Below are 26,769 nucleotides of genomic sequence, written 5' to 3'. Positions count from 1 at the left end.
TTAGTGCTTTGGCTAGACAGGACTTACAGACAGAAGGTGCTGGCCGGAAGTTTGACAATCAAAACAAAACTGAGTTTTCATCAAGCCAGTAAACAAGGAAGAGTTCTCTGTCAGCAAAACCACTTTACACACTCATCTCCCTCCCTCGTGAAAAGCTTATGCAGTCTACATGATATCTAAACTCCCGTAACAGTCAAATCTGATTACTTTTGTTTTCCACAATCCATCTGTTTTTAAGAAAGTGCTTGACCAATGTGTTAAAGAGTTTCTGTATTAGCAAAAAACAGTACTTGCAGAAGGCAGATGTTCATATCTGAATAACAATATTTAAAGTAATGGCAATAAGATTTGAACAGAAGTGAGATTAGTGACAGTATAAAAGTTTCAGATGACTTTACTAATCATGTTTCTTAAACACGAGAGGATGGTTGTTATATACCTCTGTCTAAAGTGAAATATAAAAACTTTTCTCTCTGTATTTTATGTCAAAGATCAGAAAGTTAATAATGAAATAATGGAGGATAGAGACAGTTGAAAAAAAAAGTAAAAATCTATCAGCTAAGTCACTTGTATTTATAAATATTCAGTTATTAGAAATGCAGTCACTGAATGCCCAAACACCAGACAAACAATAGCCTTCAGTAGTACAGAGATGCACAGAATTTAAGGAGAGCTTTGAAAATATCTATTTACATATATAGTTTGAGTTGGTATAACTACAAAGACTTAATGTCATCCCTAACAATAATCTCAGTACACAAATTTTAGCAATCATTGAAATTAATCCAAATTTATAACTGTTATATTAACAAGTTGTTGTTAAGTCCAGTCATAGTTTGTTGTTAATAGACAGTAACTGCTGAACTTTTCACTACTAAGCAGTGTTAACTAAAGGTTTGTCCAGGATGAAATTTTGAAGGCTGCACCTCTTTCTCAGGCTGAGACCCGAGGACAATATTCTTCAGACAACCAGAAACATTAGGTTTTGTCGTGCTAGTGTCTTATAGCCGTTCTCTGAAACTCAAGTGCTGTCACGCTTCAAAGAACTTGTAATTTTGCATGGATCTTGATGTCAGATGCTTCTCTTCCACCCACCTGACTCTACAAAAATGGTAACCAGGATGGATCACTGAGAGGGTAAAGGGCACTGCTCGAGTGCTTGCAATCAACATATGCATTTCAATGCAGCATAGCTTTAAATCAGCATACAGAAAGAATATGGGCAATTATTACAGAACAAGAAATTGTATCTACAAGTAACTTGCCATAAGTCACAGTGGTCACAGCATATGGCCAGTTAAAATGGAGTTCCCACTGTAGAACAGTGGGCAAAAGAACTAAAAAGCCTCACCCTAATCTTAAACCTTATCAATAGAATATCTTAATAATAAGGAATTCTTTTGTTTCTGTATTTGACACTGATGCAACTGTTATCAGAGTACTGACTCCAGAACTGGATATATTTCAAGAAGACTGTGGAGAAGGTTTAAACAACAGGAAGAATTAATGCAAAAATGAGGGAAAGATTGTTTAAATTTAAAAAGGAAAAAAGGTAATTGAGGGCTTTTACCTTCCAATATCTTTTTAGAAAGTCAAAAAAGTGAAGAAACAGGTGTAGCCCTCAGGGTAGCATATACGCACAATTTTTTTGTCTGGACTATTCACAGTTTCTTCTTAAAGCCATCTAGTAGTATAAATTTTAAAAAAAAAATCCTTGGAATTGAATTGTATCTCTAGCTCTACGCAAGCTATACCCATTTGCAGCTTGCATAAAAACATGTCCAATCCTTGAGTTTAAAAAAAGGTAAAACTTTTGTCTACTCTTAGGGGTTCACCACTGTCTAATAACTATATGAACCATAGAAACGATGCACAGCTAGAAGTACTTGGGCAGAACCAACCATGGCATTAACTAAGACACCAAAGACTCTCCAACTGATGTATCAGAACCATTAGATTGGAAGTGCCTTTGGAGGTCAAGCTTTGGAATAAAAGCTCCTGCCCCCCCAAAAGAGCTGCCTACACAAAGTTAATTGAGTTTGCTCAAGGCCTTGCCCAGTCAAGTTTTGACTGTCTCCATGGGTTTCCACTCAACCACTTTCACTCCCTCCACCCTAATATCCCATCAGACTTCCTCCTGCTGCAACTTGTAACCATTTTCCTTTGTAATTGCCCAACTCCACTGCCAATGGAGGCATGTTTGAGGAGTCTGACTTCATCTGTTCTACAAGCCTTCCTTTTAGGTAGTGGGAAGCCGCTATTAAATCCATCTTCAGCCTCCTCGTCTTCAGGCTAAACAAGGCAGTTCCCCCACTCTCTTCTACTACAGCATATGCTCCAGCCCCTAATCATCCTAGCAGCACTCTGCTAGGCTCTATTCTGTTTGCCAACATTTCTTTTGTCCTGGGGTGCCAAAGAGGACACAGCATTCCCTGCACAGCTTTACAAGTGCTGAGCCAAGGGAAATAATTACTCACCATCTGGCTATGTTCTGGGGGGCACAAGGGCTAAAGCAGCTCCCTGGTTAATCTTCATTTCTGCAACACCACACAACAGACGTGTTCAGCTTGTTGTTCACAATTACCCAGTTCCACAAAGCTGCTTCCCAATCAGTCCCTAGCCTGCCCTGATGTATGGGATTTTTCCTGCCCCGGTGCAAGACTTTGCACTTGGATCTGCAAGCTTCAGAAGGCTCCTGGTGGCCTCCAGCTCGTCATGGTCCCTCTGAACAGCAGATCTGCCCTCCAGTGTGTCAAACACTCCCTCCAACTACTTCTTTTGGTCATAACCAAACTCACTGAGGGTTTAATCAGTGGTATACATATAAACAAATAAACTGTACTGTACAGACAGCTACAGATGCAAGTCAAGGATACAAAGTATATTTTCTTAACATTAAAGCAAGTATATTTTCTACTGACTCATGCTCTAACAAGCATGGCATTTTAACTGCTCAAGCCAGAAAGGAGTCTTCTCAAAATTTAGTATCAATTCTACTTCCACATTGTTTCCAAGAAGACTAAGACTCTACATGCAGACATAGTTCTGCTGACTGTTGAGCAATTTTAACCAATTTTATAGAAGGTTAAATTTTGTGTGGTATGCCTCAAGCATGAAGCAGCTTTGTTGATGAAAAGATAAAAATTTTAAACACTTCAAAACTAACTGTACCATGCTATTCAGAAACAATATTTACAGCTGGTTACTTTCATTTCTCAGATATTTAGAGACCTGTCTCTAAATGACTTTAGGCCATCTAAACTCATTGTTCTTATTCTTGTATAATAAAAACTTAGATAATTATGATTGTCATACATATTTGACTCTCGCTGACTACTACAGTTCAGTGCCAGCCTTTTGAGAACACAGTTTGAAATACTAGTATGGCACCATTAAAATGTAACTTTATTTTTTTTATTCTTTTCTACTTTACACATTGCTACCATCCACAGTTAAAATGTTCTCACTATTAAACACTTAGATTACTTGGGTATTTTGACAGATCATAGTCTATAATACAAATCCACAACTGAAGAGGGCACTCAAGTTTACTAGTCTTTTCAGACTATCTTCAGGCAAAAGTAACTATCAGATGCAGAGAGACAAGACCTCAGAACTGTTTTCACTTAATGTAAGTGACAGAAGCTTGCTATAGAAATATGTGGAAATATTCTTCACGTCATAGATAGCAATGTAACAGTATTCAACATGAAGGTACATATCTGAAGTAGTCATAATTTTGCCTTGTAATTACACAACAGTCATTACCTGAAATACATCCACCACATGATGTGCCTGTTAATCTTACATACCCTCCAAATTCGCATTCTGCTGGCATGTTACTATATAATACCACAGGAAAGTACAGACTGTAAAATTTGAAAGTAAAAAACAAATATGCTTTACCACTTGGCCTGCCCATGCTAAATAACACATGGAATCACCACAAAAGTAAACATCATGCTAACTAGCTCAAGTACTAATAATAGTCAAGTACAGTGCTATGGGCTTCAAGGTTGGCTACCTAGGTCTGTCACTCCCTTTTTAGTACTATTATTGTGTAAATGAATAAGTCAAACTCTGCTTGCCTATACGCACTATAACAAGTTTCCAACAGCAGTGTTTACAAACAGAGAACAACTAGGAGAAACTTCCTTGTGTACAGTTAGCTGTAAATTCTAGTTTAAAAAAAAAATATTAATTCATAAGCCACACTAGAAATTGAGCTATAGATGCAATTAATGAAAAAAGGGGGTATATCTCCCCTAATACTATTTGAGATCAGTGTATTTAACACATTTATTTTTACGCTGTAATTTATCCATTAGTTTTTATAGCTTTTATATAGTTTTTATGTCCATTAATTTTATCTGAAGATAAAGAAACAAAGCATATTGCTTAAGTAGGACATTTTGAAAACTGTATGACAAAGCAGCATTTCCCTCTTCAGACTATCTGTCAGATATAAAAAGGCCTTTCCCCCCTGTTTTATTTCAATATACATAAGGAAACCATACCTTACCAACCTTTTTTTCACTTACTAAACGTACTCACGAAACAAGTTTCACTTTAAGTACACCATTTCCTTAACACCACCTCCCATTATTTCTAGGTCATCAATTTATCTGGAAAAGGTTCAAGGGAAAAAAAAAAAATCATCAAGACAGACTTTCTTTCCTTTATTCAAATATGAAAATGCATACATCCTACCAAATTTAAGCTTTCTGTGTAGCATAAAAGCAGGTGATCTCAGCAGGTATTATCACTTAAGCTGAAAAGAAAGCTCTGATGACTATTAAACAAAAATGTGTAACTGTAACCCATTTTTGAAACACATAACCCACAGGTTGTGTAGGAATAGAGCAGCAGGGCTTGTTACAGACTTCCCTGAGTAAGTCAAAGAGAAAAGGAGTCCTGACAGTTTTACCCATCCTTCAGTTCTCTGCTCCAAGTCTAGATAGCCTGGATATTTTAATACCTTCTTTGCCTCTGATTATGCTCTGTTTACATACGTGAAAGTAGAGCAGCACATCCCCATATAACGGACTAACCTACTTTGCTTTCCCTGTAGTATGCTTTGTCTAAAATACAGCTTTTCTTAAAAGTTAAGGAACCTTCATATTAATACATTTGTGAAATTCAGGAGTTTACTAGCAGAAAGTAACTTAGGAGCATTTCAAATTACAAAGTAAAAAAACCTCAGCAACTGAAGAAATTTAATTTTAAAAATTTATCCATTTTTTAGAGATAGTTTACTCTGAAATTTAGTTAGACCTTACATGTCTTTCAGGAAATGACATATTTGGAGGGGGAAGGGAAGAACGAAAGCAGGAGGTGGTAAAAAACCAGAGGTTCTGCATCACTTACACCTAAGTAAAATACGTTTAGAGAAATACAGTCAAAGATTCTCTCAATCTGAATCTAAGTCTATCAAATATCTGAAAAAGATCTACAGAAGACAGGCACAGTGAAGGTAGAGAACCAGTCTATTTGTGATTTGGGTTGAAGATGAAAGGCACACCTGCTTCAGCAGGAAGTCTGGAAGGTGTCTATTTTTCTGCAGAAATGGTAATGTTACAGGGGGAAGAGAGAGTCAAAAAGAGGACAAAACATAAAGCCCTTGAAACTGCAACAGGTATATAAATTCATACTCTCCAATGTATATGAGTAGGCTACATGGTTGGCAGATTACCTGTGCCAAAGATGCAGATACCTCCAAGCTTGCCCCCTCAGGGTTTCACAGCTTTCGTTAGACACATGGATGTCTACCAGAACATGGTGAAAACACTAGAAAGCATTTCTATCTCTAGGTACCTATTATTAGACAACCTCCTCTCATGGTAGAGACTTCAGTATAAAGCAACATTTTGAGTGCTGGGTTACCTTTTGCTTTCCTCCCTTTTCTGCCTTTGTGCAGTTCATGAGACCATTGAGACCCACCGATTCCCACTGGCCTCATGAACAAAACAGCTCTGTTCTGCCCCCTTGTTGAGAGCAGAGCAGAGAAAGCCAAGGGGAGGAATTCAGGGTGCCATCGATTCCCCACCTTTGCACTGCGACAAAGTGCAGCTATGCAAGCAGGCACCGGGCCAGCACGGAAGAGTAACAAGGCAAAAGCCAGTTTCGGGGGGGTAAGAGTTTAGAATCATGATACCGTACCCATTGGGGTGGAGCATTAGTTTAATCATTTGTGCAGAAAGGTTAACAAGCCAGTAAACACTGCAGAACTAACCCCGAAGTCTAGGTCACGATCCATCACCAGGAAAAAACCCACAACCAATCAAACCCCAAATCAAAAAACACCACCACCAAAAGAAATCGCTGGGAAGGCCTGCTCTGATGCATGTAAGTCATTCTGCAGGTCCAGCCTCTCTGAATCCAGCCCCAGCTCAGCACCAAAACAGCACTGGGCTGACATGGTGCAGAGGTATTTGAATCTGTCTGCACTGTATCCCTTGGGTTCCATAATATCAGCAACTCCAATGTTCGGTGTACACCATGCTATCTTAACTGCAGAATAAGCAGGTATTGACACCAGTTATAAGAAAACTTGATGCGTTTCCAGAAATTTTTAACCACCAGCTTTTTTTTTTTTAATCCGCTTTTAGCCAATACACCCATTTTCAAAGCTCAAAAGAATTGTTTAATCTTTTTCTACAGATAGAATATGGAAAAATATTACCATTCTGGTAGCCATACAGGGAGAAAGAAAAAAAAGATGGCTTTGTAATTTAAAAAAAACTGACGGATTGTTTGTTCATTCGTTCTCCTGTTAAATTCCTGAAGATTTTCTAAGTACATATTGCCTAATTTAAGTTTCAAATGTCCAGTTGAGATTAGAAATTTGTTCAGCTACCAAAGCATGCTCATCATCTCAAACTGATGTAAAGAACAGCATTGCTCCCATCAGTCCTCTACAAAGAGGAGAAACATACATACAAAACCTGAGTGGGACATGTGTACACAGCACAAGAGAGATGCTGATAACGTGTGACTTTCTTTTTAGCAGTTCAAACATTTCTAAACAGAAATGTGGTAACACAGAAAAAACATGACTTCTGCCCCTCAAAAGTCCAGCACTGGTTTAGATATGTTTTAGAAAAAAATGCAAGAAAAGACAGTCCTGATTCTGTCAGTAAGACAAGAAATAGATCACATGCACTAAAAGATAAAAATATTGCAGATTCTGACTTTTCTCCTTTAATGAGAACAATTCAATACGGCCACTTAACTTTTGGTAAGCCCTACAGTATGAATGAGCATTACATTCTTTTTCCGTAATATTTTCAGTAAAATAATGACTTCATTATATTTTATAATATATAAAGAAGCCTTAAAAACAGCCATGAGTTTTTACTGTGTATTTCCCCCACTCATGTATCAGAAATACCAAGACTAGTCTCCACCGGTTATAAAGGATGCCTGTGAAAATTTCAGGGTATGGTTGCTTATATCTCTCCACAACTGATGAAAAGCATCTGTGTTGAATATAAAACCCCTCCTTTATCAGAACCATTATATACTGAAGTTATAGATATTAATTCTTTGAACCATGCGAAAAATATAGCTTTCCCCCTAAAAACAGTTGAGATTTCATTTGTTTGATCCCGAGTCATCACTAGGGCCAGAGTCTTAAGGTTTCAAAGCTGAAAGCCTTTATTTTTCCACACAAAAGGCAAGAAGAAAAAAAGCCACCCACTTGAAAAACCTCTTTATCCATGATAAAAATGGCCATAACGCTATTAAACTAAGAACAGTAGTAACATTTTCCATTAATTCCAACCAAAGAATTTTAACAATTCTTACAAAGGAACAGAGGTCAGTATAGCTATACAGCCTGTCTTTATTGCTTCCCTACCACAATCAGACATCCACGATGCTGGTCAAAACTAGGGCAACACAGACATACCCATCCCAAAGTAGTGTTCTAGCTAATACCTGGTTTATGGACATAAATTGGCTAACTGAAGTCTGAAGAACAAGCAAAACCACAGCAGAAACAATAGACAGAAAAGTATGTTTACCTTCCTGATTTGGTACCAGATTAACACAAAACCAAAAATGGTGGGAGGAGGGATGTAAAGGTTGTTATGAATACCTACCAGCTGTTACCAGCACAGAATTTTGCCACAAATTCACTGTTACAGCTCTTCCCCTAAAACTGAAAAGTTTCTCATGATATCTGTTTAAGAACTTCCTTTTTAGCAGAAACATTTATACCAAATTACACTTTAATTGGTAGCTACATTTCTCCAAGCAAGCAAAACTGGATTTTTTTTTTCAAAAATCCTAAATTTAATAGATATCCTGTAAGTATTGCTATCACTTGTTAAACAAATAACACTTCCTATATTTAACAACTGAAGAAAATTATTTGAAGTTTCGCAAAAGAAAAAAAAGACTGCAGATGCATCATTACTTACAAGGCAGTTATCACAAATGCTACTTTCTTTTCTTTTTTGTGGTCATTTATTCTGTTTCAAAGAGGTTTAAAATTAATACATCTCAAACGAAAGCCTATAAAAACATACTGAAAGATACAACATGCTTAAAAAGAGTTTTCTTGGTTTCACAAGTTTTTCTTGTTTCTCTTTTATGAAGAGCTGAGAAATTAAAATTAGCATTTGAAAGTATTTAAAAGATTGTTTAAACTTCTCATTTAGGTGTCAGATTCCACAGGTGCAATTTCTCTTTAAGTACAGTGAAACCTTCTTGAAATCATCCTTGCTAGGCAACCTCTCTTCTTAATATTATAAAGCAAGACAGTAAAATTCTGGTTTCCCTACAACTGAAGATACTCTTAGACAAATAATCAACTAAAAGACAGAGCCTAAGATGAGCACGGAAAAAAACCACTGCATATCTGTTCTCTTACCTTACATATTGAGGGTATCAAGGTTCTATAATTTCTGTTCAAAAAAAGAACCTTAATTTACACCATTTCATTGTGTAGTCAACTCTTCTGTCATTATTACAAGTCATTATACTCATAGCTCATGTTAGAGGTCTTTTAGTTTTAGTTTTAAAAAGCATTAACAAAAAGAGGCCATGAAGTGCACTGCTGGGAACACGAGCACCAGGACTAAGTGACAGGATTTCCTTTTTGCAAGAAAGCTAATAATTCTTGAAATAGAAGACAAAATTATGGTGACATAGCATTTCGCTTTTCCCGAACCAAACTGCTTGCAAGACAAATACTATTACAGCAGAATACTTTTTTTTTCCCACAGAATTATTGAAATTGCAATTTAAATTGACTTGTAACAATGTAAGCTTTAAGGAAACATCTATTTCTATACCGATTCTGGCCTCCACTGGACCAGAACTCATCTACTGCCAATTCACAAAAGTGAATACATTGTCAGTCAGTTTGCTGACTAATATCTATACAAAACAGAATCTCTCAAGAAGTACTTTGAACTGAACCAGATAAAGTGCAATTTCTTATTTGATAGGTTTTGCACATATGTACAGCATCCCTCAAGATCTTACCACTCAAATGGCAAATTAAGATAAACCCTCGATTTCTAACTCTCCCCCCATTAAATAAATAATAGAAACCAGAGTTTCTAATAAGCACTCAATCTTCAAAATTATTACAGGAGTACCTTTAATGTGAAAGGCAGTACCACTAAGCAACAAAAAAAAAAAATAATTAGAAAACCCACACACTCGCTAGATACACACATTAAACCTGAACCAATACGGAACCCCACTGCCTAGAGCAAACACATGCCTCAAGTCTTCTTGCATTCAAAGCTTCTCCTGTTTCATTTAATTTTCCTTATAAACATATGGGAAGATGTTAATTCTAAAGTGTTTAGTATTTTGTATCTCAACACAGAATAAAGATCTTCATGCTTACACTTCCGTAAAATAAATTTACCAGTAATAATATAAGTGACAGCTCAGGAGATGAGGAAAACACATTGAAAGTGGCCGTTACGACACATTTCAGATAGCCACTTCTGAAATACTTACAAAGCTTTTCGACTTGCAGGTCTCTAAGAACCATGATAAGAAAGAGGAGACACTCTTTCAAAAAACTCCTTCAAAAACAGAAGTTATATTTTGTACTGCAGTATAGATTCGTGCCATCTGTGCAAAGTAAGAACACTACTTATTTTAGAACATCCTGTTCTCAATTATTTTGCTGACTTTTTCAAGTCAATACTTATTTATGTAGAAATCTTTCTGAAAGCCAGGGTAGTATCAGCAATAAATAAATAAAATTTGGCAGAGGGAAAAGTAAAATTATTCATCTACTGGGCAACCTTTTTTGGAAGTTTACCTGTATCTTTTCCCTTAAGCATTAACTAGAGGAGGCAACCTTTTTTTACTTTACAGTCCAAGATCATTAATACTAAACAACACTTACCCCCCAGGTGTCTCCCAGATAAAGACCATCAGTTGCATAGAAGTACACAAGACAAAATTTATCTGTTTATTTTGTTTTGTTGCTAGTTTTGGTTTGTTAAAATAGAGTCATGACCCAATTTAGTTCCTTGAATAACTCAAGCTACATTTGAATTATCACATAAATGGTGACTTTAAAATAAATAAATAAATAGATCTATCTTTTCCATGATATTAGACTGAAATTCTGCAGAACAATGACATCTCCAGAGGTCCCTTCCAACCCTATGATTCTATGATTTTATATCCCGTCCCATGACTAAAATTTGAAGAAGTTATTTCTTAGCATACTAGACCTAAATACAATTAATACTCGATGGACTGTATTTACCATTCTGTAATCCCATCCACAGTTGCTTATGATCCTTTTTTTGCATCTCATTGATGACTTGGCTTTTGTGCTTTAAAGCATCTGCTTCTTTTATGCAAGCCATAAAATGAGCTTCAATCACATCCTTAGAATGGCAGTGTAGAAGATCCTTTTCTGGAAAATTCTACAAAGAAAAAAGATCAAGAGAAATAAATGCATCACACACCTTATAGAAGGTAACAACCATTCTCTCACTCTGCTGACAAGAAAGATTTTGCAGTGAAAAACACGCCAGCAAAAATAGAAGTTGAACAATTTTCTGTAAAAATCAGAAATTACTCTAAATCACTCAAACTCAACTTGATAAGTACATTTAAATACATCAGTGAATGTATTTAGGCCCAAAATTCAGGAAATGAAGAGTTTTAACATGTTTTCAAACAGGTGTTCAATTCTCTGGCAATGACGAGGAGAAAAGGGGGAAAAGCAAGTGACCCAATTCCTATTCACTCTCAGTGGCAGTTTAGCACCCATTTCTATGCAGGCCTTTGAAAAATGTTTCCTCCAAGTATCATCACCCACTATAGCATATATGAACTATGGCATATATGCCATTTACAAACGTTTTTCTCAAACTTACTGGAAATCCCTGTAAACTCCAACTTTACCTAATACACATGCCTACTACTAGCTTGTGTGACTCAATTCCACTCCAAATAAAACCCTTTTATCTGGTTAGAGTTGGCACGCTGCATTCAGCATTGCAGATGCACAGTGACTACTCCTCAGGTAACTTTCTTCACCTCAGTAAGTGACAACTACTATTCCTATTTCGTTTATTAAGGAATTATAGTAGCAAATCTTGCTCAAGTGCAAAAAGATTTATTTGGAAATTAACTGATCAGAAGTTCAGCACTGTATAGGTTAGAGTTGTTCTTCCTCTAATTTTTCTTTTATCAACACTTAGTATCACTTGCCGTCTTACAAGAATACAAGCATTCATTATCACAAATTAATTGTCTTTAGTTTTCAAAGGTTTAAAAACCCAGCATATTTTATCCTCTCCTTATTCATCTTCTTTTCACAGTTGCTTATGACCATGCTGAACAGTGCAAACCCCCAGAGCCAAACCAGAGGGGCATCATTAGTACTCTCCTTCATAACAATTCTCATCTGTTATTCTACAAGAGGACCTTTCCTCTTAACCCATTACAAATCTGCTATTTAAAAAAGCTTTTGTGAGGGACTGTCAAAACCACTTTGGAAACACAAGTACATATAAAGGGATATTTTTCAAAGGCTTTTACAACATAGTTAACATGTCACAGTAGGAGCAATATAATGCTGGAAAACCCCATACCTTTCCTCCTCCACATAAAACCAAGAAAAATAGTGAAGACTGCTTCAAACTACAGGAACTCAAAGCATCCAAGAACTGCTACACAGCTGGCAATATGAAAGGGAGCTGGGGATTGCCTTACCTGAAGGAAATTCTGAGGACAAGAATGATAGTTCCCTCTTCATTAGGTTATTGAAAAGAGTTGGAAATTAAATCATGGAATTTCATGTAGTGATCTCTCCTTATGACAGTAAACCCAGACTCTGGAAACTGTGGATCCAAAGGATGAGTATCTTCCAAAAACAGGAGTAGAAGGGGAAGAGAAGACTGCTAATACCTTTTTCACTAAAGTATACATGAGTTTGGTGTTGGACTCACAAAGCAAATGCTATTGTTACATAGGACTGATATATGTGCAGCTCACTAGAAATCTAAGGACAGAGACAAAGCTTGTTTGTCATCTGAGGATGGACAAGTATAAAGACATTAAAGAGGACAGAACAGAAAGGAAAGCGCTCCTTCTAGAGTGGGCCTCACTCCCTTTCTCCCATCCAAAGCCGAGTGTCTCAGCATAATTGGGCCCGAGATGAATGGAAAACATTACTGGGATTGTTACTTGCCAGCTGACATCTGCATAGGCCTGTAAAATACTTTTAGAAGTTTAACTTACTTGCTCAAATAAAAAAGTAAAGTCTGGTAACCTATCCAGAAGAAAAGAACAGTCAGAAATAGCATACTTCGAGATCAAAAAAGTTCTTTACATGCAAGAATTCAAAGTGAGACACTGGCATCCCTCAAAAACAGATGAAACAGTGGAATGTACCTAATGCCAAGTAATATAGGAACCTAGAAACTGACTTCACAGTTAAAAGCTGAAGTTTTAGCTAAACTTATGAAAATGACAGTTTTGTTACACAAATGTCTAAACGTTGAGCTGCAGGGTCTTTTTTTTGGACATTCCTGTGTTTCTACAGGTAGGCATCTCCCTCCTGACTTTCTCTAAATTAATTCCAAATTACAGGGAATGTCACTCCCTGGGGATGTGTTCCAGAGAACATACACAGTGCGGTCTGCAGAGTACCAAGGAGATATTCAAAATTGGTCAAAGCTAGCGGAAAGAATCTAACCACAGTAGTACAAAGGTGTGGTGTGATTAGTTTTCCCAGCTTCTAAGGGATAACACTGTGGCAGACTGAAAAACACTCCTACAATCTCAGTGCTGTTTACTCTTCTTTTTAGAAGAAAAAGACTGACACATTTCTATGCAGTGCCGTGAGTAGAAGCTGAAAAACCTAAACATCAAAGTGATAACCTAGGAGACAACACTGCTGCATGTCTGCAAGAAGCACATGAAACAGTTTCACCTACATGAGACTACCAACAGAAAGTATGGCATCCCCACTGATTTATAAGCTAGGCACAGAATAATAAGTTTTATACTTAAATATAGAACACATATGCTTGGGGGTTTTTTGCTTGTTTGTTTTAAATTCTACTTGAGGAAATAGTGATCAAACATACATAACTTTTTTCTGTTCCCTGAAGAAAGAGACAACTGTAAACAAGCTGGTAGTCACCCCTGGCTATACAAGTATGAGATTTGCAGAAAGTGTTAACAGACCCCATAAGCAGCTTTAATTCAAGTACTGTTATTGGCGATGCCTTACTCCCTCCATGTTCTGTATCTTTGAAAGAAAAGTAATTAAGGGTTGACTCTGATTTTCTTAGAAAGCTCAAGTAGTACTGGTTGTGTTTCACATACCAGTAGACACTTGCAGCATAAATTTGGTCATAAAGGAGTAGGTATAATCTGTACAGACAAGAGCACGAAATGACCTCTCGCATAAAACTGTTCCAAAAACACGGTAGGCAATTTCAACAATCTGGTTTCATACCTCCTTTCCACCCATATTTATCTATCAGTTCAAGTTCACAAAACACCTGTTTATACTGTGACAGTCTAGTTGCATTAGGCTACATGTACAGAAAATTATACCAATAATAGGGCATTAAGAACCATAAGGAACATATCCAGTGGCAGGGGGAGTATCCATATATTTGTGTTTAGTTACCAGCAGTGGTCTTTTTTTCCCAAAAAGATTAATTTAAAAAAAACAAACAAAACCCTCATTCATACTTCTGCCTTCCACAACCTCTCTTAGAAGTTACACAATTTATCCATGTATCCATGTACATGGAAAAGCACTTCCTTTTCACTCCACCTAACCCAATTTTCTTGCTAAGAAAACCAAGACAACAGCTGTTATAGAAGAACAGGTGTAGTCTCTCCTTCTCTACATCAGGTCATGGGTGGAGAGACAGGCATCAGCAGGCTTCAGCAGAGGGAAAATATTAGCCTTTCCCCAGCACACCCGATTTCATCTCCTCCAATAAAGAGCACTACCATTTCCAGAGCAGTTCACCACCTCCTATCTACTGCCCAAAATCTGGAGAGTTGGTTACCATGCTGAGAACATGAATGGTGCTAAGCACGCCGCAGAGTAGCATGAGGTGAATTTAACAGGAAGGGACAGAGTTTCCCTCCTCCCCATAAAGCCACACCTGAGTAACAAACGCAACTTCCCAGACTATGGCTTCTCCTGAGTCTCAGACCTTAGTATTCTGTTCAAGCTCGTCCTTCTATGACTATTTGAGGCAACTGTATTTCAAGTTTACTAGAGATATAAATGCATGCTATTTTATTGCATACCAAAAATACAAATGAATAAACTGTTTCTTTAAAGCAAGCAATAAGCACGTTTATTATTTAGTCTGCATACATAACACAGGATGACAATTACAAGTTTCTGTCAACTTTCAAACTTCTGCTGAACAGAATTAAAACTTTTAATGTTTTTAACTTTAAACAAAGAAAACTGATCGGGGAAAAATAGTTAAAACACACTCCTTACAGATGTTTGAGATATTTGTTGTTGACCACATGCTTTGGTAAAAGAAATGAGAAAGTCATGACAGCAAAAGTTAAACCCCAGAAAAATCTAACACTGTTCAATTAAGCCAAATAAAAATTATAGCTCTTTCAAGAATAACTACACACAAATGAAAGGAATAATCCAGGCAGGAATCCCACACCTAAACTATTTAGCTATAAGAAACTGTTAACATGTGAAAAAATTTCCAGTATTTTGATGTACTTTGATATACTTCAGTTATGTTTTGCCTTTAAGGATCAAGAGGGGTTTATTTAAATAAACTTTCAGATTACATCAAAAACAGGAAGAGAGATTAAGCAGGTGCTTAATCCAAGGTGTTGTATTTTTAAAAACTAAATTACATTGGCTTTTAAAATAATACTGCCTTAGCAGTAAAATACTTCTGCTGATCTTTAATGTATGCCTTTGAGACAAAGCTAAATTAGATGATCTTTTGGCAAGCAGCAATATAAAGACATTAAAGTCAGTTTACATTACTACATGAAATTGAGAAGCACCGTGGTGCTGCAACTTATTTCTCAAGATGGCTCTACTTTGGAATGGCAACATCCACACACTGCCACTGTTAATCTCCCAGAGCTCTCAGAATGTATAACAATTAAATCATGATTTATGAAACTAGACGCCCTACAGTTTCTTCAAAACACTGGAAGTTTCTTCATCCCAGCTCTCTGACACATATCAGACAGAAGTGTAGCAATCACACTTCAGTGGTTTCAAAAACATCCCCATCTTCAGATTCATTCATTCAGTCAATCACTTTAAAAGTTTCAACATGTGGGAATACATATCATAAGAACATACGATTTCAGTGCACACTTCCAAAAAAAATTAGACAACTACTGCTATCAAGACCTTTTCTAAAACACCTTAAAGAGAAGAACTGTTTGAATTAAAATGTTCAACACAACTGCTTTCCAGTATGCTTTTCATTTCATCTCAAATCCCACGCACTAAAGTCAAGCCTATTAACCTAGCGTTTTCTTTTGGATCAGTTTTCCTGTTGCATTGTTTCTTTTATAATACAGAAATTAAAGTTAAATACCATGATTTCTACTTGTGATTTTGACTTCCAAACGTACCTGGGATTACCATCTCAATACATTTCAGAGTATAAAAGAATCCTGCACCAAAGCTAACCCTGCACAAATGCTCTTCTGAGCAAAGATCAGTAGTGCTATGAAGTCACACCTAATGGTTTTACAATGTGTAATCAAAATAATGTCTCTCCTGTGACTAAGCTGTCACAAGACCAAACCCATTTCACTCAGTTCTCTACAGGGGACCCACATAAGGTACAACAGCACACCCTGACTTCAAGGATTTCTACAGTATCTCATATCCATGTTAATGTGCCTAAAAGGATGAGCACTTCTCAATCTGCCCAATCTTCAGTCAACTCAGGCTGACTGAATTAAAATTATTACAGAAAGTTCTTTCCTTGTACCCACTCAACTGCCCCGACATAAGTCTCATAACTTTCTCTTGAAGAACAATTTTGGATTTTCAGATTATAACAAAATCATTTTCAAAGGAAGGTAATTTGAAAGCACATACAATCTCATGCAGATTTACAAAAAACTTTAGATGATGCCTGAATAATGAAGATTCGCCCTTCAAGTCACACAATTCACTTATTTCTAAAACAATTATGAAACCTTTTCCTAGCTTCCAAATGTCATATAATCCCAAGCTCACTTGTTCTGAACTAAAGGTGTACTTCAGTTTTACCTTGAAATGCACTGTGATGCTCCAAGGAAGGGCTGTATTTGATGCATGGAGATCAAACAGCAAACCAATTGGGTAATGCCTAAAAATTAAAGAGATATTAAATTAAGATAAACACTGTGTATTTAATTTTACACGTAACAGTTAACATACCTGCATTTACATGAAAAAAATAAGCTGTTTGACTCCCACAATTAACATTCATTATTGCTTATTCAGAAAAGTTATACAGGCAGGTATAAATGACTGATGGTTTCTGGCAGAATCAAGTCTGGAATTTACATGTTCAACACCTAAACCAGCTGTGCCCACAAAACACTGCTGGTTTTGCAACAGCATAAGTTGTTCTGTGGAATCTTTCAAAACAGGATTTTTAGTTAAAAAGCTTGATAATGGTAGGAATAGCTGGTCTGACAGAAAAGTATACGTGCTTTCAGATATTTAAATGCCATGGGTTTGTACCATGCTCCTTAACATCTCTTCCCTCTCCCACCTGCCTGATGTCATTGTGAAGAATAAGTAGTAAAGTAAAAAATTACATATCTGTAAAAGGGCTGAAAGAGGATAGATCAAGAGGAACTCTGTATCTTTACTATCAAATGAAAAAGAATGGAAAAAGAATGGAAGAGAAAAAGGTTAATTGGAGTTTTGTATTTCAGTGGTATTCTGGATTAAAGGAGTTACACAAAGAAGCTGCTTCCTCCAAATAGTCACTTCTGTCTTATAGCTTTGTCTCCTTTAAATTCATTAGAAGATACAGCCTGCAGCAATATAAGGAATATATATCACATACACAAAACCTCCACATGCATTCTAAAAAAGATCTTTCTGCAGTTTTCTCACAGGCAGACACTGGCAAGATTTTTGATTAAAAAAAAAAGTTTTTGCATTCAGCATACCAACCTCCATTCTCTTATCTTTCAAAAATCTTAACTAAAAGAGCCTTACTAGCTTTCCATCCTGCAGAGGGATAAACACATACTTAACTGTAAACTCAGTAGCTTCACTGAATTAAATGTGACTGATCACAGGACACGGAGCCAAGCACGTACAGAAGCTCTGAAAGTCCAGAGCGTGATAACCGAGAGCATTGCTCTAAGAGCACCTGTGCCACGCCAGCTTCCTGACCCGCTGAACTCTCACACAGCAGTGCGTTAGCACCCTCTACGGGTCAGCTAACGCCAAAGCTAATACAAAGTCACTTCACGACAGCAAAATAAAAAAAACCAGAACAGTACTACAATTCTTGAACGTACCTATTGCATTTGTAACTTCTTAAAAGGAACAACAGGGGGAAATATCAAGAAAATATCTAGAACTTGTTTTCCTGACAAAGGGAATAAAGAATGCAGATAATGCATATCCGGATTTATCCTGATTCATTGCTAATACTCAAGTTTTTACCACTAATACTTTTTATTACTAACTGCCAATCATGTCTTCAGTACTTCAACAGGAACTCAGCAAGAGTTCAACGAAGAAGTGGTTTTCCAGATGAACTAAGTAACAAAAAAATCAGATTTCCTTTGATAGTTAGATGAACACTAACAATGACTTTCAGTTACTTTCGATTTATACACAACAAAATATATAGTTATAAAAAAAAAAAAAGAGAGAAAAGCATCAGTTCTTGGCCTACCTCTATGTTTTCTAGGCACTGCAGATTACAAAAAGTTCGTGTACTCAAGCTTTGTTCAGTAAAATCCTTGTACTTTGCACAGTTGATATTTGGTTTTTATTTTGAAAGAGGCCAGCCCTAAATTAATTTTGTTCCATAGCAGAACACATGAGATTAATGAAGACAGTGGACCATGAGCGAAATATTTTTCTATTCAGAAGTGCAGCCTTCCATTAAGAGTAAAGGTCACAACAAGAGTGAAGCAATCCTGAGATATAAGACATGGCCTGCTTCAAATTCCAGTTCTCTCACACTGGCATTTAATCTGAAGCCAACAGAAGTCATAAGTGATGCCTGTACATAATGCTATATTTCACTTACTTTTGAGATATAGTTACAAGCATTTTTTAAGAGTCTGGGAACAACAGCACTCCATATAACAATACTAAAGCTATTCTTAATATTTCCTTCATAATAAAACCTGGTGTCTTAACCAGGATAGAGAATTATGGGAGGCACAAGAGAGAAGTTGAGAAGAAAATAGGATTTGTCATTCTGTACATGGAATAACTCCCCCCAACATTCCCTCACTACATTCTTAAGCATATATCTACCTTGTGCTATGAGACAGTATTCTCTCACTAAAGATCTTGTTTCCAGTGGTACTGCTGCAATGCTGTTTCTGAATTTCTATTTGAAAAATAGGCATTGCAATTAAAGAAATATACAAATGCCCTCTAGAACCTACAGTAACCAAAAGAATGAAAAAAAAAAAAAATCAAAACCCCAAGAGAGCCTTTAAAGATTTGCCCTCCTGAAAAGAAAAGAGAAAAAAAAGAGAAACAGTTAAAGGAAACGTCCAGCCTAGAAAGGTATTATTTTGAAAGAATATTATTGGATTGTTGAAATCAAACTGGTCTTAAGTAGAGTGGGAGCCAATGACAGGCAGACTGTGCAGAACTTTCTCCAAGGAAATAATGAGAGAAATACCAAAGAGAAAATCTCTAAGAGACCACAAATCTTTTTTTTGTTTGTTTGTTTTTTTTTTTTATAGGTTGAAGACTTTCAACCTATAAAAGTGTAACAGCATCTCGACTTCCAGTCATTTTCTATTTATTACTGCTTGTATTGTTTCACAGAAGGTGGTTTCAGAGCGCGAGAAAAGTCCTGGAAAACACCACATTAAGTACCTAAAATCCTTTTGAAAGTGACAGATGGACAATAAGGAAAATTACTACTTTTCTAACAATTTCTTTCTGAACCCAGGGCAGAAAGTGACCACACGAGCTGGTACATTGTTTTCAGATCAGAATAACTTAGTGAAGTAAATCAGTAAGACACGTCACATGAACTGATAATTTCAGGACAAAAAAATAATAAATCCTATACACCAGAATTGTTTGGGGTACTAAGTATATCAAGTGGCCAAAATCCAGTGTTTAGGTATTTTTTATGAACGAACGTCTCAGTGAGAGAAATTTTGGCTGCACTGGAAAATAGTCTTACCTTTTCCTTTAGTAGTCAGTAAGAAATAAATTTTTCTTAAGCAAAGCAGCATTTTTCAAACAATATGTCAGCCACACTTGATCAAACGGTGGTTTGACCTTTTTTGTCTTCCACTGATTCTGGCTTAGGAAGGGTCAAGCATCCATCCAGTTCATACTAGAAAGACACCTATGCAACTACTAGGGCTACAGCACAATCCACAGAAAGGGGACAGAAACTCTGCTGAAGGCCACGTGCAGGTGCTCAAATGGGATGGTAACAAGCTATAGGGTGCTGTCCCTTCACATCTGCTGAAGAAATCACCCCTGGCACATCAGAGGCTTTCACTCAGGCAGAGCTCCTGAGAGAGGATGCAGCTCTCCAGGTCTCAAGCTGCGAGGAGAGCCCTCTCCTGTGGACTGAAGCAAGCAGAGTTTCTTTGCCTAGAGGAGGTGTGTTTTAGTGGAGGAGCTATGTCACCAAGTTAAGAAACTGCAGGAGGTCAGTGGGCTGCACAGCATCAGGGAAGATAAAAAGATTGATGGCATCCTCGCTGAGACCTTGCAGAGATGAGAGCCTGAACTCCCAACTGCACAGAAAGAGGGTCTGCAGTCACTGGAGTGGTGAATGGAGACTTGCAAGATGAGTTAGACCAGAGTCTTGCAACCTCTGGCAAGAGAAGGCAGGCTCCTTCTCCACCTGCAGTCAGTGCCTCAACAGCAGACAAGGGGCTGGAAGCTCTGAGGAAGCATCAGAGCAGCCTGAACAGCACATCCACACCAAGAGGTAGCAGTCATAGCAGTAGAAGGCTCCTTCCTACAGGGGATAGAGCCCTCCCCCCATCTGCCAATCTCACTTGCTACTTGTTAAGAAGTTGCAGACTGACGAGGTTTGCAAGGGAACCCTTGAGCATATCAAGAGTGACTATACAGCTCCAGGGGCAAGGTAGCACCTCTACAATTTTGCAGAAGGAGAAAGGCTCAGAGAGATACGAACGCTGGTCAATAACTGCAGGTCAGTAACTGTTTTTGCAGCTGGTGTGACAACAGGGACTTGGCTTTTACAGCCACAGGACATTTTTTATGGACAAAGGACTGCTAGGGAGAGATAGAAAAGTATCTTTGCCTTCAGGTTGGCCAGCCTCGTGAGGAGAGCTTTAGACCATAAACAACAGGGTTGTGAATAACAGCCCACAGACAAGTAGAAATTTAATGGACATGGATGGAAAGCAAGTGGTGAAAGGTGACTGCTACAAGGGAGAGCTCAAAATGATAAAAGAGGGTAGAAGAGAGCCTACCACAAGTATGTGTATATAAATGCACAAAGCTTGGGAAACAAGCAGGAGAAACTAAAGCTCCACATGCAGTGACATAACTGTGACAGTGTTGGGCTACCTGAGATACGATGAGACAGCTTGCACAACTGGAATGCTGTTGTGGATGTATGGACGCAAGCTGCTCAGGAAAGACAGGCAGGGCAAATGAGGGAAGAGGGTTGTCTTCCATGTGAGGGAGCAGCTTAGATGCATGAAACTGAATGGGACAGACAACAGGTTGGTTGAGATTTTGTGGTTCAGGATCAGAGGAGAGACTGGTAAGTGCAACATCACAGTGAGTTTGTTACAGATCACGCAATCCAGGTGAGGAAGTAGATAAAGTCTTCTTTAAAAAACTCAAGAAGTTTCTGCATCGCAGACCCTGGTTCTTGTTAATCTCTGACATCTGCTGGAAAAGCAACATGGTGGGACACAAGTAGTCAAGATTTCTTGATACAGGAGGGACCAGAGCTGACCCACAGCTGATTGGGTTACCAACAAGACAAAATAGTTCTAGATGTGATAATTAGTGGCAGCTTTGGCTGTAGTGACCACGAAATATCAGAGTTATAGGTCCTGGAGAGACTGATAAAGGAGAGCTCTCTGAGAAGATGTGATCCATTTCCGTTTGTAGCCTTCTGATGCTGCACAGGCTGATGACTGCAGCTCCTTAACTTCATGACAGACCTTCCCCCAGCACACACCTCCTGCAGGCAAGGAGACCATCTTCCCCTGCCCCAACAACCTTGGCGGGAGGCCCCAGGCTCCTATAACTCCACACCTGGAGAGATGCATCCTCCCCTTCAGGAGCTTGGTCTGAGTGCTGCAGACCATGAAGTTGAAGCTATGTTTCAGATTTCCTCCAAACCCTCACTGGAAAAGGAGCTGCAGCTGAAAAGAAATACACTACATTCCAACCAGGTATGAAACTGCACAGACTGTACGCAATATGACCTCACAGTGCAATATAAATAATTAGAATAAGAAATATTACTAGCAAGTTCTATTTGATTCTGAATGCCAAAGTTAGACTTCAAAAGATTAAGCATTAATGCTATTATTTCTCTACAAACTACTAGTTCAATCTGATCCCCAGTTCTCATATTTGGGTCTTCCCTGGAACAAGCTTCAGCTATTTAGGGGATTACCATTCTCCTAAAATAATAGTTTGTAGATAGCATTTTTCTTAGAAAAGCAATTCCACTGAAATCAGTGGAGCTGTTCCTGGCAGAATATGCTTCGATTTTCTGAAAGATCAAAGCCTTAATTAGCAGATCATAACTACACTATTCATTTTCACGTCAATGTTCAGTTTACTAACTCTTCACTTGATTTTAGAATTATATATATTCTTTTTACTCTATACCTATATTCTGTAATTTATTTTTTTAATTCTAGTTTAAACATCATAGTATTTAAAAACTTACAGAAAATGCAGATCTATTTTTGGTTGAAGTAAAAAGCTTTTCTTTCCTTTCTTGTTACAACTTCAGCAAAAACTTAAAGTTTCCTCCCATTATCTACCTAAGATTATGAACTCACTGGGACAAGCCTGCTACCTTGCTGTTTATTCAGACCATATCCATCATGACTCAAGACCACTATAGCACACCAAGAGACCAATTATTGTTAAATTGCAGATAATTTAAATAGGTATCTAAAGCTGGTTTTGCCAGCCAGTTTTGAAAAAGTGAAAAAAGCTAGGTTTTATGCTTTTTTCATTTTTTACATATTACTATTTTATTAATGTAATATTACATATAAATGTAATATTACGTATTACATTTACATATTACTATTACTAGGTTGGTTGCAAAGAAACAAAAAACTAGAAAAGATCTCCTGCATCACCAAGTCTAAAGGGACTCCATGATATGATGCTTGCTAATCAACAAGACAATGCAGGTTCAAGAGGTGGAAACAGTCACTGGTAGTTTTCTTTCCTATTATAACACAGAAAAAAGAGATACAGTATCTCTTCAGTGTCCAAAATACTAAGTACTTTATCGAAAGCTGATGCTAGCTCGCAAACTTGTCAGCTCTCAAAATGTTTTGGTTTTTAACTCTTCATGGCAGAAATAGAAAGAAACAAAGTCTAATGAACAGCATTTATGAAAACTAAGTAAGTGAAACAATGGCAGTGTGATTCCTCAACCTCTCAGGAAAAAAAAAAAGAAAAAAGGCTCTTTTAATAGACCAAATAGACCATATGATAGAACAAAAATAAAAACAATAGCAATTAGTTCAAGAAGTTGAACTAATTGAATTCAAAAAGAGCCTATGTATCAGCATTAGATTATCTGTTTTACAGCGCAAGCACATAACACATCACTGAAGAGTGAAGGTTATGAATGTTTATTATCTTTAAGCATGTATCCTATTCACATTCAGACTGCAGAAATAATACTTCCTATCTATGATATTAGGCATCTTTTAAGAAGGTTGAATAAGCTAAATAAAGATTTGTTTGGTGATTCTACTGCAAGAAACAGGAAAGCCAAAAACACAGGCATTTCGTATTACAGTAACAACTAGAACAAAAACAATAGGTGCGGCACGACCTCCACATCATACATATAGCAAGTACAAACAGAATAATAAAAAGTATGTTCAACATTAAACTTTCTTCTCCGTCTCTGGAGACATTCAAAACCTGCCTGGACGCGTTCCTGTGCAACCTGCTCTGGGTGACCCTGCTCTGGCAGGGGGGTTGGACTAGATGATCTCCAGAGGTCCCTTCCAACCCCTACCATTCTGTGATTCTGTTTTTCACAAACAGCATGCTTTCCTTATTACCCTCCTCCTCTTTTGCCATCTTTGAAACCCAACGGAGTGGTTAGTTTAGGAAAAGTACTGACACTGTGCTGAACTTGGTAACTCTTTACATGACAAACTGAGTAAAGGTACAAAGTTAAATAAACTCACCATTTCAGTGGTGTACCTTCATATTCAAACCATATTTCACTAACTTCCTCTTGTCTCATAACTTTCTGAAAGTGTTTCTTCACTTTGTCTGTTACCAGCGTTAAGTAGCTTATCCTTGGCAAAAGCAACTGAAAAAAATTATAGAAGCTTTAAGTACACATAACATTTACTAAATTAGTAAAAATCTGTAACAAGTATGCATTTTCATAACCAAAATTCAGTCCGCATTCTTTTTTTATCCTTTTTAAGGTAAGATGTCTTTTAGACAGTTTACTTATTAATGGTCAATGAAAGGCTATAAAATTATATACTCAGAAGATGCAGAATAGCAGTATCCAATATACGAACACAAAAAAAAAAAGTAAAAAAATAAGTTCTTGTCTTGATTCTTTCAATGTGGTGGGAGGGAGAAGAATGGAAATTAATTTCTGCTTTTCTGTATTTAAGCAGGCCAAAGAATTAAGTTTTTAACCTTTTTCATATGAACAGCTGGGAACATGTTCTAACTTCTTATTGAATATAACAAGCAACTGTGTATCAGCTGTTATTTCAAAATGCAAATTCCTACAGTCTTTTTTAAAAGAGAATGAAAGCTAGCTGGTTAAGGGTTTGTTCTCCAAGTGCATTTTGTACTTCCAATAGCTGGCAATTTCCTTTTTCTTTGCACTGGGTTTGCCAATTCAACAGGTTATAGTCAAGGCTACTACGATTCTTCCACCATTTAACCTTTGCCCAGCTACTAAAATCAGAAAGAAAACTGACAATATTTTATCAGTTGAAACAAGACACCTTCTTACAGCTTTGTGGTATGCTATCTTTTTTCTCAAGTGTGATGTTATGCCCTATCTGAAACAGAACGCCATATTATTATTTTTTATTTGCACCTCCCCCCCCCCTTTTTTTTTTTAAGGTCTCATGCCTAGTAAAAGTGGTTAAGCAGACTGCATCCATGTACTGACTGATGACTGTATAGTGCATTTACTTAAGATCAATCAGCCCATAAGCTTTAACGAACAATGCTTTCAGTATTCCAATGAGAAAAGATTAACTTTCCCATAAAATAACATTTAGCTTTGGAGCAGGCATTTTAAATTAATTGTATCAATCCTGTAAAGTTATTGTCATTTCCTAATTATTAATAAAATAGATGTGTCTAAGGAATAAATATAAATAAATTAATTTTTACATATTTAGAGAAAGAAAAACATTTGTTTTTCAGTGTTCCTCATAACCATTGTCATTTCTTAAAATATTTTCTTTATAGTATATGGATAATGCTAGGCCTTAAGTGAATGTCTATGGTACAGACATCCCAAACTATATAACGATATATTTTGCCTGACAGAAAACTTGATCTCTGCTGCAACATTCTTCCAGAATCTCTCCATAAATTAGACCACATTTTGAGATATAGTAAATAAAGAGTAAGTTCGTATGAAAGAGAATGGATTTGTCTTTTAAACAATGCTGCACTAGGTTACTAATCTGCATACATCTGTGAAAAAACTAAATTTTAGATTTACATAAAACTGCAAAAGATCAAGACTCACCACTGTCACAGTCATCAAGTCAGTTAACACTTGATCTTTTAGGTACCATATGGGGTTTTTTTTCCATCTGTTGCTCTTATTACCATCATCATATTGTTTCTACCTTCTTTCATGGGAGCCTAATTCAGCAAGGTAATTAAGCACAGCCTTCAGTTTTAAAAGGTAAACAATCTTATTAAATTCAATGAAGTCATATACACACTCAAATGAGAATTGTTTGGTACCCCAATGACTTAAACAACAGTATCATTTTTTTCCTTTTTTCCTTTATTAACCTAATTCCATATATCTACACTGATTGTTCTTGAGACAATATTGTCCAGGCTATTACAATCAAACACAAGTATTTTTGGTAATAATTCCATATTATTTCTGCATGATATTTGCAGTTAAATTGCTGGTATATTCTGATAGGAGACCCATTTGGTCTGTTGCAAAAGCCAATTTTCAGCATGCTGCATGTGACACAGCCATGCAGGAATTGATAAATATGTTAAAGCAGTATTGACTGGAATACTGTTGACATAACCCTTTCAACTACATAACTAATTTCCTCTGTAAAATATTTTACTTTAGTTTGTAGTGTGGAAGAACAACACAATTTCTATTTCAACATAATCGGAGATCACAGACAATAACCAAACAGCATTTAACTGAACTTAACAGAACATGGCCAGCATTCCCAATGGGCACCTCTGGAGTACAAAATCCAACGGTTAATTAGGTTAACAGAGATTGCCTGTTTGTCAGAGATGCTGAGCATTTGCAGCACCCAATGAACTCTTTTTTTCGGTCGTCCCACATCTTCTACCTTGCTACATTCTTCCCCTTCCATGGGAGACATGAAAGAATCTAATTCTATCGCTTTTCTAGCTCTAATTATCCTAGAGATTTACAAGTATATCAAATATGTTAATGGAGACCTTTAAAAGCCTAGTTTAAAGACATTTTCCATTTGTTACCCCTTTTAGTATCCCTTCTCCACCAGTTCTCTACACTTAGTGAAAAACATCAGTTAACACATAACATTTTTACTCCAAAAATCCTGTAATTTTTAAATGCTATTAGTCCTACATTCAGGTTGCTGTTGTTGCATTATTTGCGTTGTTGGATGTGTTTTATTTTTCAT

General features: G+C 36.9%; 1 protein-coding gene across 4 annotated transcripts in view; it reads right to left on the bottom strand.

Moving 5' to 3' along the window:
* The window catches only part of ATG5 (autophagy related 5), an 81,115-nt gene that overhangs the window by 49,152 nt on the left and 5,194 nt on the right, over positions 1 to 26,769 (bottom strand). For 3 of the 4 annotated variants that reach the window (XM_063329857.1, XM_063329858.1, XM_063329856.1), the window contains exons 3-5: positions 24,091 to 24,218; positions 16,751 to 16,829; positions 10,748 to 10,910 (exon numbers count right to left, since the gene is read on the bottom strand). In XM_063329857.1, coding sequence (XP_063185927.1) covers positions 10,748 to 10,910; positions 16,751 to 16,829; positions 24,091 to 24,218 — 370 coding nt within the window. The remainder of the gene's footprint in view (positions 1 to 10,747; positions 10,911 to 16,750; positions 16,830 to 24,090; positions 24,219 to 26,769) is intronic. The other variant, XM_063329859.1, reaches the window with a different exon arrangement.

This window comes from Chroicocephalus ridibundus, chromosome 3 (genome assembly GCF_963924245.1).
Source record: "Chroicocephalus ridibundus chromosome 3, bChrRid1.1, whole genome shotgun sequence".
Classification (NCBI taxonomy): Eukaryota; Metazoa; Chordata; class Aves; order Charadriiformes; family Laridae; genus Chroicocephalus; species Chroicocephalus ridibundus.
This window is presented reverse-complemented; position numbering and strand designations above follow the sequence as displayed.